Source organism: Penicillium coprophilum (genome assembly GCF_028826855.1).
Source record: "Penicillium coprophilum strain IBT 35676 chromosome Unknown utg000004l_segment0_segment0, whole genome shotgun sequence".
Lineage (NCBI taxonomy): Eukaryota > Fungi > Ascomycota > Eurotiomycetes > Eurotiales > Aspergillaceae > Penicillium > Penicillium coprophilum.
This window is the reverse complement of record NW_026622723.1, coordinates 2,289,417-2,301,784: the sequence shown is the minus strand read 5'-3', so window position 1 is coordinate 2,301,784 and position 12,368 is coordinate 2,289,417. Positions and strand designations below refer to the sequence as shown.

At 47.6% G+C, this 12,368-nt stretch overlaps 4 protein-coding genes across 4 annotated transcripts; 2 read left to right on the top strand and 2 right to left on the bottom strand.

Annotated features, from left to right (window-relative positions):
* Positions 1 to 191: 191 nt before the first annotated feature.
* N7500_005286 (protein phosphatase 2A structural subunit TPD3) lies at positions 192 to 2,420 on the bottom strand (the record flags this gene model as incomplete). Its single annotated transcript, XM_056676431.1, has 9 exons — positions 192 to 527; positions 571 to 908; positions 959 to 1,059; positions 1,108 to 1,252; positions 1,302 to 1,416; positions 1,466 to 1,957; positions 2,004 to 2,155; positions 2,203 to 2,308; positions 2,358 to 2,420. 9 exons carry the CDS (start codon positions 2,418 to 2,420, stop codon positions 192 to 194), a joined length of 1,848 nt encoding a protein of 615 aa, XP_056531431.1.
* Positions 2,421 to 3,054: 634 nt separating this feature from the next.
* On the top strand, positions 3,055 to 5,134 carry N7500_005285 (phenylalanine--tRNA ligase subunit beta; the record flags this gene model as incomplete). Its single annotated transcript, XM_056676430.1, has 7 exons — positions 3,055 to 3,107; positions 3,154 to 3,194; positions 3,242 to 3,261; positions 3,307 to 3,383; positions 3,440 to 3,563; positions 3,619 to 4,924; positions 4,971 to 5,134. The coding sequence occupies 7 exons, from the start codon at positions 3,055 to 3,057 to the stop codon at positions 5,132 to 5,134; spliced, it is 1,785 nt and encodes a 594-aa protein (XP_056531430.1).
* A 326-nt stretch (positions 5,135 to 5,460) lies between these two features.
* On the bottom strand, positions 5,461 to 6,250 carry N7500_005284 (putative cysteine dioxygenase Cdo1; the record flags this gene model as incomplete). The annotated part of the gene is made up of 4 exons (XM_056676429.1): positions 5,461 to 5,591; positions 5,640 to 5,835; positions 5,884 to 5,955; positions 6,002 to 6,250. 4 exons carry the CDS (start codon positions 6,248 to 6,250, stop codon positions 5,461 to 5,463), a joined length of 648 nt encoding a protein of 215 aa, XP_056531429.1.
* A 489-nt stretch (positions 6,251 to 6,739) lies between these two features.
* N7500_005283 (GTP-binding protein RBG1) lies at positions 6,740 to 8,246 on the top strand (the record flags this gene model as incomplete). The annotated part of the gene is made up of 9 exons (XM_056676428.1): positions 6,740 to 6,760; positions 6,822 to 6,885; positions 6,938 to 7,012; positions 7,062 to 7,098; positions 7,145 to 7,215; positions 7,262 to 7,599; positions 7,649 to 8,005; positions 8,052 to 8,172; positions 8,227 to 8,246. 9 exons carry the CDS (start codon positions 6,740 to 6,742, stop codon positions 8,244 to 8,246), a joined length of 1,104 nt encoding a protein of 367 aa, XP_056531428.1.
* Between the last annotated feature and the right edge of the window lie 4,122 nt (positions 8,247 to 12,368).

Sequence of the window (12,368 nt, the reverse complement as noted above, 5' to 3'; positions counted from 1 at the left end):
TGCTGCCAAATTTACATCTCACGTGGGGTTTACATGCAAGGTCTTTAGTTGCACATCTGCGTTTGACTACCTACCCTGGCTAAACGTTTTGTAAAACTTCTACATTAAGAACGCCTGAAAGAAAAGGACGCTTGGCTATTTTCTAACCTGACAGGATGCCTTGTTGGGTATTCGCCGAACAAGTACATAGTTTAAGGGGAGGTCTGCATCTCATCCTGGTTGCCACCGGCAGTCGTAGCAAAGTAGCGGACATCCACATCGTCATCTTCCTGCAACTTCTCCAGACTAGGCACAACCCTTGATTGAATCAACTCCAGGCTCTGAGGTGAGGGCGTGATAGGTTCTTCAGACTTTTCCACCTCAACCAAAGTCTTATCGGCCGGCAGACGACGCAGTGTGGCGATGAGAACGGCGTAGGATTTGGCGACATTGAAACGAATGTTGGGAATTTCATCCGTTACCAGGCGTTCCAGGATAGGGAGAAGGGAGTTCTCAATAATTTCCAGGTTGACAACGGGAGTGAGAGTCTGATAATTAGTATTGATCGTCATAGAAAGAAGGAAAACTTACAGAAACAGCAAAGCACGTGGTCATGCGGTAAAGATAGTTAGGGTGTTGACCCATGGCCATCACCTTGGGAATGATAGAAGCTTTTGACCACTCCACGCCGAATACCTCTGTCAATTTCTTCAAGTTCTCAGTGGCGGCCTCTCGGATGGAGAAGACAGTGTCTCCGAGCCAGCCCATGCAAAGATCGCTCAGCTGCTCGTCAAAGAACTCGACTCCAAGTTGACTTGCAAGGAGTGGGATATATTCAATGATAGCAAGGCGAACACGCCATTGCTTATCCTCAGCCAGCTGAACAATGGCGGGAAGAAGAGACTGGGAGAGAAGCTGAATGCCAATGACTGTAAACAGTTAGGAGATGAAAATTCATGTAGAATCAACGAGTGCATACCTTTGTTGACTTGCTCGAGCTTCGAGATGATGTGCAGACGGACGTCGGGGAATTCGTCCTTGAGCATCTGGAGGAACATGGGGAGCAGGTGGGCAATAGTCCTGGACGGTCAGTACCAATTACTGCTAGCAGATATGCAGGATACTTACTCCTCCTTGCCCAGGATGGGCGCGAGCCCGCTGATCTGAGTACCGAGGGAAGCCCGGACGTGCTGGGATGGGTCAGAGACAAGGTCTTCAACACTGGTCATGATCTCATTGAGGAGAGTGTCGCGATCGATCAAATTGCAGAAGCCTAAATATGTCAGTCAGGCATCAACTAATCACCACTAAGTGGATCATACCCGGAATTTGGCCAGCAATTGCAGTTCGAACCTCGGCCTCTGTATCTTTGAGGAGCTTGACAAAGGCAGGCACCATGTCGCGGGTAACAACCTCTTCGTGGACAGCTTTGGCAATCTGTATACATTAGTATCGCCCAACAATTTGAAGTCAGCAGGCAATTTACCTTTTCATATCGATCGGCAACCATGTATCGGACCCTCCAACTCTTATCCTCAAACAGGTTCCGCAGCGATGTTAACAAAACACCGTGGCTGGGTTGCTGTTCTTTGGGAATTTCTTCCGCAATCGCAATAAGAATGTCAACTGTGAGAAGACGGACGCTGTCCTGATCATCACTCGCCAAGTATTGGAAGAGGGGAATTATTTCATCGATGACGACTTGGCTTTGCATTTCCTTGACAAACTTGGCCAGATTGTTGGCCGCCTGTCGCCGCACCATCGGGGTTTCATCGTGTACCAAAACTCCAAAATGCTGTCGGAGACTCTGTTGCAATGCTGGGCTGGCCTTCTTGTATGGTGTAGAATAAAGACCAGTCGCAGAGACCTTCGAGGTGAACCAGTCTGCCTTTGACAAGCGGAGGACAAGCGGGACAAAATACTCCTCAACTTGGCTCTCCGAGAGCTGCTCGCATACTTTGTTGAGAGATTCAACGGCCTGGAACGTCAGCATGCGCCTCAGAAACTTTTAGCTGGTGTGGTACCTTCTCCCGCACCAACGGCTCTTCGATAGCCGCCAAATTCTCCAGCGGGGAGAGCAACACGTGCCCGTATTCCGGACCTCCAACATATTCTGTAAAATTGCCCAGCTCTTCACTCAGTGCAGTCAAAACTTCGTCCTCGTCCTCGACAGAATCTATCATGGTTAGACGGGGTTGCTAGGCGATTGAAAGCTGGACAAACCATCAAGAAATGGGATGAGCTCCTCCCGGGTTCGGTCGGGCCCAAGTGCAAGTGCGATCGTGGATAGACGGTGAATGGCATTGAGTCTGAGAAGAACATCGTCGTGCTAAAGTAATGTGAGCTCAATATTGTCTGCACGACAGAGAGAGATATACCTTTAGCTCGTCAATGAGCACGGCGATGGGGTAGAGCTCATCGTTCTCGTTCTGGCCCTCCATTGTGGGTTTGAATATGTATTAAGGAGATTCGACGAGTCCCGGTCCTTAAGAGGGAAGAGGGTGGTGTTGGACCTGACGGCGGTTCGGTAGAGGAGGTGTGAGAGGCAATGAGATGGCTGATAAGGATTAGTTCCGACTTCGCGAGATGGCAAGGGGATGAATGGTGGTAGAGTGAGGGTGGGGTTTTGGGCCGCATGGACACCTTCAGCAGAAGCATACCTCGACAATTGAAGAGTCTCCTGATTAACAGCAAATTAATAGATTTGTCACAAGTTCGTAAAGAGAATAGAAAAATGCCCCCTTCGATGATGCAGCAACCGGAGCAGGGCAGTCGAGCTTTGATTGTTTACCGGTGTAAATTACATACTGGCGGTGTGCACATAAATGTTTGAATATGGAGGGGACTTACCTTACCAATACCGTGGTCACAAAAGAGGGGGGATCTGTGGCGGTGGTGGCTTGCGGGCAGAATTTCCACCAGCACAAGAGTCATCCAAAGACTTTGTGCACCGATCACGGCCTTCTGAATTCCCGTACGACCTTTTCCTTGATCTTGTCGGAGTCGCCTACTTGGGTTTTGCTCTGGCTTACCGGACATTTCGCTGATTGACATCAGATTTCACAACCCCCCACCATGCCTACCATCTCGGTTGACAAGGCCGCTCTTTTCAAAGAGTTGGGCCGAGAGTACGTCTCTGCATTTTGTCATTAAACTATGCTAACATTGCTACAGGTATACCACGGATGAGTTTGATGAGCTATGTTTCGAATTTGGTGGGTTGATTAGGAATTCTTTGCGGGGCATGACTGACTCTGAGCAGGAATTGAGCTTGACGAAGATGTACATCCTCCGAAATCCGATTATAACCAATGCTGATCTTCTCAGACCACAAATTCGGACCGCCCTATCGTCGATGGAAAGCAAGAAGCTCCGCAACTCAAGATCGAGATCCCCGCCAACCGGTACGCCTGATATATGAAAAGAAGAAATGGAAGGACCTAGACTAAGAAGATCTTAGATATGATTTGCTGTGCTTTGAGGGAATTGCGCTCATGTTGAACATCTTCTTGGGCCGAAATCCCCTCCCTGAGTACAAGTTGACCCAGCCGGCAAAGATGGAGCAGATCATTGTCAAGGAAGATGTCAGTGCTCCAACACTCAATTGCTCAAACTGAGGGGCTTTGCTGACCAACATAGACCACGAAAATCAGACCCTACGTGGCTGGTGCAATTCTGCGGAACGTCAAGTTTGACCAGGCTCGTTATGCGTCCTTCATTGCTCTCCAAGACAAGCTCCACCAGAACTTGGCCCGGCAACGAACACTGGTATCAATCGGTACCCATGATTTGGACACTGTGAAGGGCCCCTTCACTTATGAGGCTCTCCCTCCCAAGGATATCAAGTTTACTCCGTTGAACCAGACTCAGGAGATGGATGGCGAGGAATTGATGAACTTCTACGAGAAGCACCAACAGTTGGGCAAGTACCTTCACATCATTCGTGACTCTCCAGTCTATCCCGTCATCTACGACTCCAACCGGACTGTCTGCTCTCTGCCCCCTATCATCAACGGTGATCACTCGAAGATCAGTCTGAACACCACCAATGTTTTGATTGAGATCACAGCGCTCGATAAGACAAAGCTGGACATTGTGAACAAGATGATGGTCACCATGTTCTCCCAGTATACCTTGGAGCCGTTCACCATCGAGCCCGTCCAGATTGTGTCTGAGCACAACAAGGAGACTCGTGTCACCCCCGACCTCGCTCCCCGCACTGCTCAGGCTGAAGTCTCGTACATCAACCAGTGCTGTGGCTTGAGCCTCAGCCCCGCTGAGATCTGTACTCTTCTCACAAAGATGGCCTTCCGCGCCAAGCCTTCGACCACTTACCCAGATATCATCAACGTGGAAATTCCTCCTACCCGTGCCGATGTTCTCCACCAGTGTGATATCATGGAAGATGTAGCCATTGCCTACGGTTTTAACTCGCTGCCCCGTGCATTCCCCGACATGTCCGGAACAGTCGCTCAACCTCTCCCCATCAACAAGCTTTCCGATATTGTTCGTGTGGAGACTGCCATGGCCGGTTGGTCAGAGGTATTGCCGTTGATCCTGTGTTCGCATGATGAGAACTTTGGTTGGTTGAACCGCAAGGATGACGGAAATACCGCTGTCAAGCTCGCCAATCCCAAGACCCTTGAGTTCCAGGTTGTCCGCACCAGCCTGCTCCCAGGTCTGCTCAAGACTATCCGTGAGAACAAGCACCACTCTGTTCCCATGAAGATCTTCGAGGTTAGCGATGTTGCATTCAAGGACCTGTCTCTGGAGCGCAAGAGCCGTAACGAGAGACACTATGCCGCCGCCTTCTACGGTAAGACTAGTGGATTCGAGGTTGTTCACGGTCTTCTTGACCGTATCATGGCCATGCTCAAGACCAGCTTCCTCGCCGAGGGTGAGACCCCCAAGGGCGACTCTCAGTACTATATCAAGGAACTAGACGGTGTGTACCCCCTCCAACCCGACCAAAAGATTTGCTAACAGTGTAGATCCTACTTACTTCCCTGGCCACGCTGCTTCCATCCACCTCCGTACTGGTGGCAAGGACCAGGTCATTGGTTCCTTCGGTATTCTGCACCCAACTGTGCTGGAGAAGTACGAGTTGAAGTACCCAGTCAGTACTTTGGAGCTGAATGTTGAGGCTTTCATGTAGAGCAAACAGGCCTACAGATGAGTGGCTGCCCTTTTGATTAGAGTTATGACCAAAAGCAAAAAAAAGTACATAAATATAAAAAGATCCCAGTAAATGACATGTGATCACTGCGCACAACGTCTAACAATATGGAGTATGCCCAAGTCAAACGAAATGAATATGTATTTGAACAAAAAAGTACAAAAGAGGGTATCCGAAAGGAACAGTTCGAGCTACCAAAAAAAAAAGGTTTCCAAGCTTTATGGCGGTAGCTTCGACAGAGGTAGACAACGTAAAGGTAAGCAACCTCCACAATGTAGTGCTAATGATAATGGGTCTTGACAAGACTACTTCTGTCCATCATCGAGCCGCTGACCGCGGAACGAATAATAGTTGGTCTGCTTGATGTGCCTGGCCTTGCCAGTTCGTTCATCGTAAATACCAAACCCATGGACTGCGGCATTGGGTGGTGTGTAAACTTATCAATCAGCCTTGGCTCCATTCATGTTCGCAATAGATAACATACGATGGAGTGAGATAGCAAAGTTGTCATGATCTGGATTGGATATCCGATGCAGACCAAGCTTGTCAGACATGTAGGTGACCTGGTTTTCGCCGTAGGTTGTCTGCTTGGTGAGCTGCGGTGGTGAAATTTGGCCATTCTCGATCTGCTCTTGGTCGGGCCATGAGTACAGATCTTCTTGCAGTCTCCCTTTTAGGACCTATCCCAAATTAGCTTCCATATACCTGTTAACTCAACGACAAAGTACCTTCATCACGCAGTGTGCGTCGGCATGGTCATGAATTGTGCTCCCTTTGCCGGGGCTCCATACAAGAATCAGCTGAAGAAGTCAGTCAAGCAATCGTTAAGGGTGGCAATGGTCATACTAGGTTGCTCTTGCCGTTCCCCTCATCAATCAGATTTCTTGTGTATGTCCTGCTCGCATCACCCAGCGCATATGGAGCCCATTCATCTGAATTGGAGACGTATTTCTCCATCAATAGTTGTATCTCCATGGGATCGACATCGCTAGAATCGAGACCCGAGCTTGGACCTAGCGCAGAACTAAGGTCCTCCACGAGCTTCTCAAAGTCATGTTTCTCGGCGATCGACTCGGACCCGTTGAGGAATGGCATGATGACCGAGCGTCGTGCTAGACAAGTTGGGGATGGAGTCCATGTATGTAACGAGGAAGAAAGGGTATCGGAAGTTAGCCGAATGACGAAATTGAGAGTGTATCCACCACAACGGAAATGTAAACTAGGATAGGGGCCGCACAATGCGTATGATTTCTTGTGAACTTGAGACCCAAGTATAGTAAATTCAATGTTCAAAAGTATGTAGTTGCCCGTTGCCATGCAATTTGGCTATGATAGCGATAAGAAATGATGCCTCAGGCTTACAATGACATAATTGCCCTCGTCGCCTTAGGCGCACACCCCGCCCTGACTAAAAACTGCGGTGCCACAATTCAAAGATTGTCGCCGCGGTTGCATTTCTCCTTCAAAAGTTGTCGCTCAACTCGCTGGTTCTTAGCGAGGGACATATATTAAGTCCCCTATTACTAGCGATTATCAATCATTTTCTTTCCATTGATTTTTTGATTGCTGGGTCAAACCGCCAGAATGTCGACCACTATTGAAAAGGTGAGTGCGGTCAAGATTTTTGAGCATAGCACCAAACAAATTCCTAACGATGTCTCTACAGATCAAGGAGGTCGAGTCCGAGATGGCTCGAACTCAAAAAAACAAGAACACCTCGTATCATTTGGGTACGCGCCCACCCACGACTTTTCCCCGATGACGTCTTTTGACAATATGCAGGACAATTGAAGGCGAAGCTTGCTAAGCTCAAGCGTGAACTTCTGACCCCGACTGGAGGTGGCGGTGGTGGTGGATGTGAGTATTCCAGACCTGAACACTCTACCAGGTGCTAACTTAAGGTTAGCTGGCTTCGATGTCGCACGTACTGGTGTGGCCAGTGTGTAAGTAACCCGAGAAGATTGCGATCGCATATACTTACAAGTGCAGTGGCTTCATTGGTTTCCCGTCCGTCGGCAAGAGTACACTGATGAATAAACTGACTGGCCAACATTCAGAAGGTTAGTTCGAACCTCCTTCACAATTGATTTTTCTAACAACCTCTAGCCGCCGCCTACGAGTTCACAACCCTCACAACTGTGCCCGGTCAAGTGATGTACAATGGTGCCAAGATTCAGATTCTCGATCTTCCGGGTATTATTGAAGGTGCCAAAGACGGCAAGGGTCGTGGTCGACAGGTTATTGCGGTGGCCAAGACTTGCAACCTCATTTTCATCGTGCTCGACGTGAACAAGCCATTGGTTGACAAGCGAGTCATCGAGAACGAATTGGAGGGCTTTGGCATTCGCATCAATAAGAAGCCTCCCAACATTGTATTCAAGAAGAAGGACAAGGGTGGCATCGCCATCACGAGCACTCAGCCGTTGACTCACATCGATAACGACGTAAGACCCAGCTCCTACATAGTCATTGATGAGTACTAATCGATCTCAGGAAATCAAAGCTGTAATGAGCGAGTATAAGATTTCATCCGCTGATATCTCTATCCGATGTGATGCCACGATTGACGACCTGATTGATGTCCTGGAAGCGAGGACCCGCAGCTACATCCCTGTCATTTATGCGCTGAACAAGATCGATGCTATTTCCATCGAAGAATTGGACTTGCTGTACCGGATTCCAGACGCCTGCCCAATTAGCTCGGAGCATGGATGGAACGTCGACGAGTTGATGGAGATGATGTGGGAGAAGCTCAAGCTGCGCAGAATCTACACAAAACCCAAGGGCAGAGCGCCTGACTATTCGGCACCTGTCGTGCTGCGTTCCTACGCATGCACAGTCGAAAATTTCGTAAGCATTGTCCTCTGGATTTCCAAGAATTATACTAACGACACAGTGTGACGCTATTCATCGCACAATCAAGGACGATTTCAAGCACGCCATTGTGTATGGTCGCTCAGTGAAGCACCAGCCGCAGCGAGTCGGTCTTTCGCACGAGCTCAGTGATGAAGACATCGGTAAGGCTACTGAAACAAACACTCAACATGAATTTCAAAGCTGACCAGCTACAGTGTCGATCGTCAAGCGGTAAAGGATTTATGTCAACTCCTTGACCCTCATAGCCCAAAGCGGCGAGATGATCCAAGCGCTGGGGTGGTCTGTGCCAGCCTATCTTTGCGCCTCCGCACTCTGACAGGTTTCTAGGATATCCGTAAGACGCCACCGTATCCGAGCGTGGTTGGATAGACTCGTTCACGGAAACATAATCAAGGGGGAGGAGAATGTCTAAGTCCACCTTTTGACAATCAAAATCAGGCATGCACATCACTGCTGATCTTTGGTGCATCTCAAGGTATCGCTCTTGATTCGATGAACTCGAGTTAGGCTTCAAGGGTTACACAAGCCCAGGGGTACGCACGAGGCGAAAAGCCATCGGTCTTTCTGATATTCTTGGCATCATTGGTAGTTTGTGGCCCTTGAACCAGTCCATATCGTTATGATTACCCTTTTTTTTTTATGATTGAGGTTATTTGTCCATTCAGCGTCCTCAAAAAGTTCAGATTTTTATGGCATCCTCGTATTGTCTAAGAAATAAAAGCCATCAAAAACGGTCTACTGGTTCTTCCCTGCAATTTCAACATTGAAAAAGACAGTTTGTGCCTTATTTTCCCCCATATAACGAAAAATCCATCATGTCAGACCAATCAGCTCCTCTGATCGATTCGTATTACTTGAGTAAAAATCAATGCATCATGCGACTTCTTATCGCCATAGTATAGACCCTATGTACAGATCCGAGGACGCCTGCATGGACAATTTATTTTGATGACATTCCGATTGGCATGTTCCCCTTGCCATTACTTCCCGTCCTGCACAGCATCCTTGCCACTTATTCTAATGTTTATAAGATTGTCACTGGTGGCTTGATTTTCTTTGTTCGCATTGCTTATCCCCCGGGCCCATTTTTACTTTTGAGGCTGACGAGTCAGACCATAAAAGGCCTAGGCCTCTGTGTTTGCGCCGATCGCAACACTCTCTACTCTGTAGCTGTCAGCTCGAAAGCTCCGAAACGAACTTGATAGCTTCGACGGAAGAGCCGGAAAGGTAATTATGGTATGCATACAACGGACTCCATACTCCGGTGCAGAGAAAGGCCGCGACTCCACGCATTGACCTACTGCTAATAGCTTAACGGTGATCATGACAGGATCGCTTACTCCGTATATGTATCAAAGCCACAGGCTTTGGGTTGCCATGACATGTGTAATAAACCCGGCATTACCAGTCTAGCTTCCGATAGGCCTAAAGGGGGTATTATGACTATAATAAGTCGAAAATGATAGGGGAGAGATCAAAATGGATCTGTCAACTGACTAGCACGTTTTCCTTAGCTTCTAATCTCTTGGCTTCTGCTCTGCAACTACTTACCGAAATTTGAGGGCGGAAAGAAGAAAAAAAAAAAAAGTACAGATCTGCATATGCACAGGATTGACATGGATGCAAACCAAATCATTTCAACCAACCAGAAAAAAGCAAACAGTGAGGCAAGGTAGTGGAAGAGATTTTAAGAAAAGAAGCGGTGAATAAGAGATATTGGTCGAATTATGAATGTTTATCTGATCAATTCTCATCCACTCGGTACAGATGGTACATTTTTGACGGGAGTGCATTATTTGCCCAATAGGGGGGTTTTACCGTTTACGTCTACTCCGTGATTCTCATGAACCCTTTGCGGAGACAATTCTAGGTGGAGAATCTCCCGCACATCGTCGATTTAGTGAAAATGAGAAAGGGGGCTGTTCACAATCTGGTCCGTTCTCAGATGCACGATCGGCATATACAATATACGGAGAAGGTACGGAGTACTCCGTACGGAGGACTGAGGTATGTTGTATGAGAGATATGTACGTATTAAATTTCTTGTATACTTCATCAGGTGACTGTGTTGGCACCGATCGCCCGCATACCTTTAACGTACGCTGTACACTGTTCTCTCGTGGAGGATCCATCGGTCTTCCCCGTCGCATTGCATTGCATGAGCCATGCTCTTCCCCGGAGTAAGCATTCTTCCTATGGTTTTCTTGGTGATATACGGGAGCCCCCTGTATGGAGTTGATGATGGTGTTTCGCCTAAAGGAGTATTCTTCCAATATAATCAGTTCTCTATACAATTCTATCCTTTCTGCATCATTCTACGTTCCGGAGATACCTCGGGCAGGATTCAAATTGCAGGTCAATCGGTACCTGAGTCGAGTAACACTGACCCTTACAGTTGTGTATCCCAACCCTAACAGGAAATTTCTCCCCTTGAAAACAGCCAAGAACGGCCCAAATTGAAAGAAGCAAATATACGACTTGACCCGAGAATTTTGATCTTGACCGGTCTAGACTTGTTCCTGCTCCTTCTCCGAAATAGCGAAAAGCAAGGCTTTTACCTTCAAGAAAAAAATCTCTCCAATAATGGCGTCAGTCCAGGATCTACCCCGATTCTCCCTCCACCCCCATTAGTGAATGTAATTTTAAAACTGTGCTAAAATTAAATTCTTTTAAATTTCGTCACACATTTCTTTTTTTTTTTCTCTTGATTTCACTGGCGGAAAGCCGAAAAAATATGACGGTCATAAGCATAATGATTGGTTCTATGACTAAATCAGCAAGCATATGAATCATACGAATTGAAAGCCCTGCATTGTTGGGGATGATTTGTCAGACCTGATATCTTTGTTTTGCTTTTTTTCTTTTCGCTTTTCCAGACGTTCAACAAAATCTTTTCAGATGTAATCAAGCAGGCGAGTTTTACACTCGGCTCCCTCGTGGTTATGTCGAACAAGCGGGGTGTTGGATGTTTGGGTAGTATTGTCCCAAAGGGATCCGTTCTATAGAGCATATGATAGACGCAACTCCGTACTTCCGGACTTTACGGAGCACATGCCTCTCCATCAATCTACTGCTCTATTGCTCTAGAGTCTCTAGTCTCTAGTCTCTAGTCTCTAGTCTCTAGTCTATCTATCTGTTTGAAAATGTTGAAGGTTCCCGGGCCGGAGGGGACCGCAGTGGGTCGTAGTGGAGCAGACGAGGGCTGAACTTCCAAGGTTCAAGAGAAAACCATCTTCCCCTCTTTCTTGACGACTGTGATAGGACAAATCCTCCAACTGTTCGGCCCTTGTATCGGACCTCGTATCAACCGCTGGTCAATGGAGACGGTAGATTCGTCCATCCAAAGATCGTCTTGTTGCTCCTCATTTGCTATTGTCATCTTGGGTCTGCGATATGAACTTCTATGGATCCCCTTTCCTATGGGATTTGTTCAATCTATTCGCGGGTTTGCTTCCCTTTCCTCTGCGCCGTCTTATGATTTGTGCTTAGAGATCAAACCTCGGACCCGGTTTCTTCACCTCCAGGTGAACCGTGCCCCCCGAAATACAACCTATGGGGACAGGAATTTGGAGGTTGGGGCTTTGATTCAACGGTTTGCTTTTTGATCCAAATGAAGATATCTCCAATGAAGGCTCTTTCCCATGGGAGCATAGTCGATGGTCTGTCTGCCGCTATCCTCCCGGTCCAGCCTGATCGCCGTCTTCGCCCGCGCATGAGCATTATGCGGGCTTTAGGTTCAGCGGTTTATCGATCCGCTACCCGGCTTTGAGCAAATCAACGAAGGAAGGAGCTACGCTTTGAGCGAACTTCGATCCTCTCCCAGACGGTCAACCCTGATCTGACCCTGATTTCTAGGGACCCTCAGCCTGGTCAAGACGAGGCAACAACGGCCAGCATGAAGGGCTATACATCTCGTCAAACATTGGTCAAGGATTCGAAAAAGAAGCGGTCACGCTGTTGCATCCATTATTTCCCAGCCCGAGGCTACCTACATTGGACGCTACGTTGGACTTATATTGGATAGGTGATCCAGTATATAACATACTCGTACCGTCGAGTCTATCATCCTGGAAGGTCATACGGGAGAAAAGAAAACCAAAAACCAAAAATCCCTAGAAAATCCCCAAAAAACAAGAGTATACCGCGTTAGCCCTGAGAACGAAGATTTTCGATACCTTTACACTGTAATACGCAAAACGAATTGGGCCTGACGATGCAACCCCCTGCCGCAATATATCGCGCAGCCAACCAACCAGCCGCCGTTCCCCCTCTATTTACAGGGATCATTTTGAAATTTCATGAAATTAAAATTGTTGTATTTGGTCTCATTTCTTTT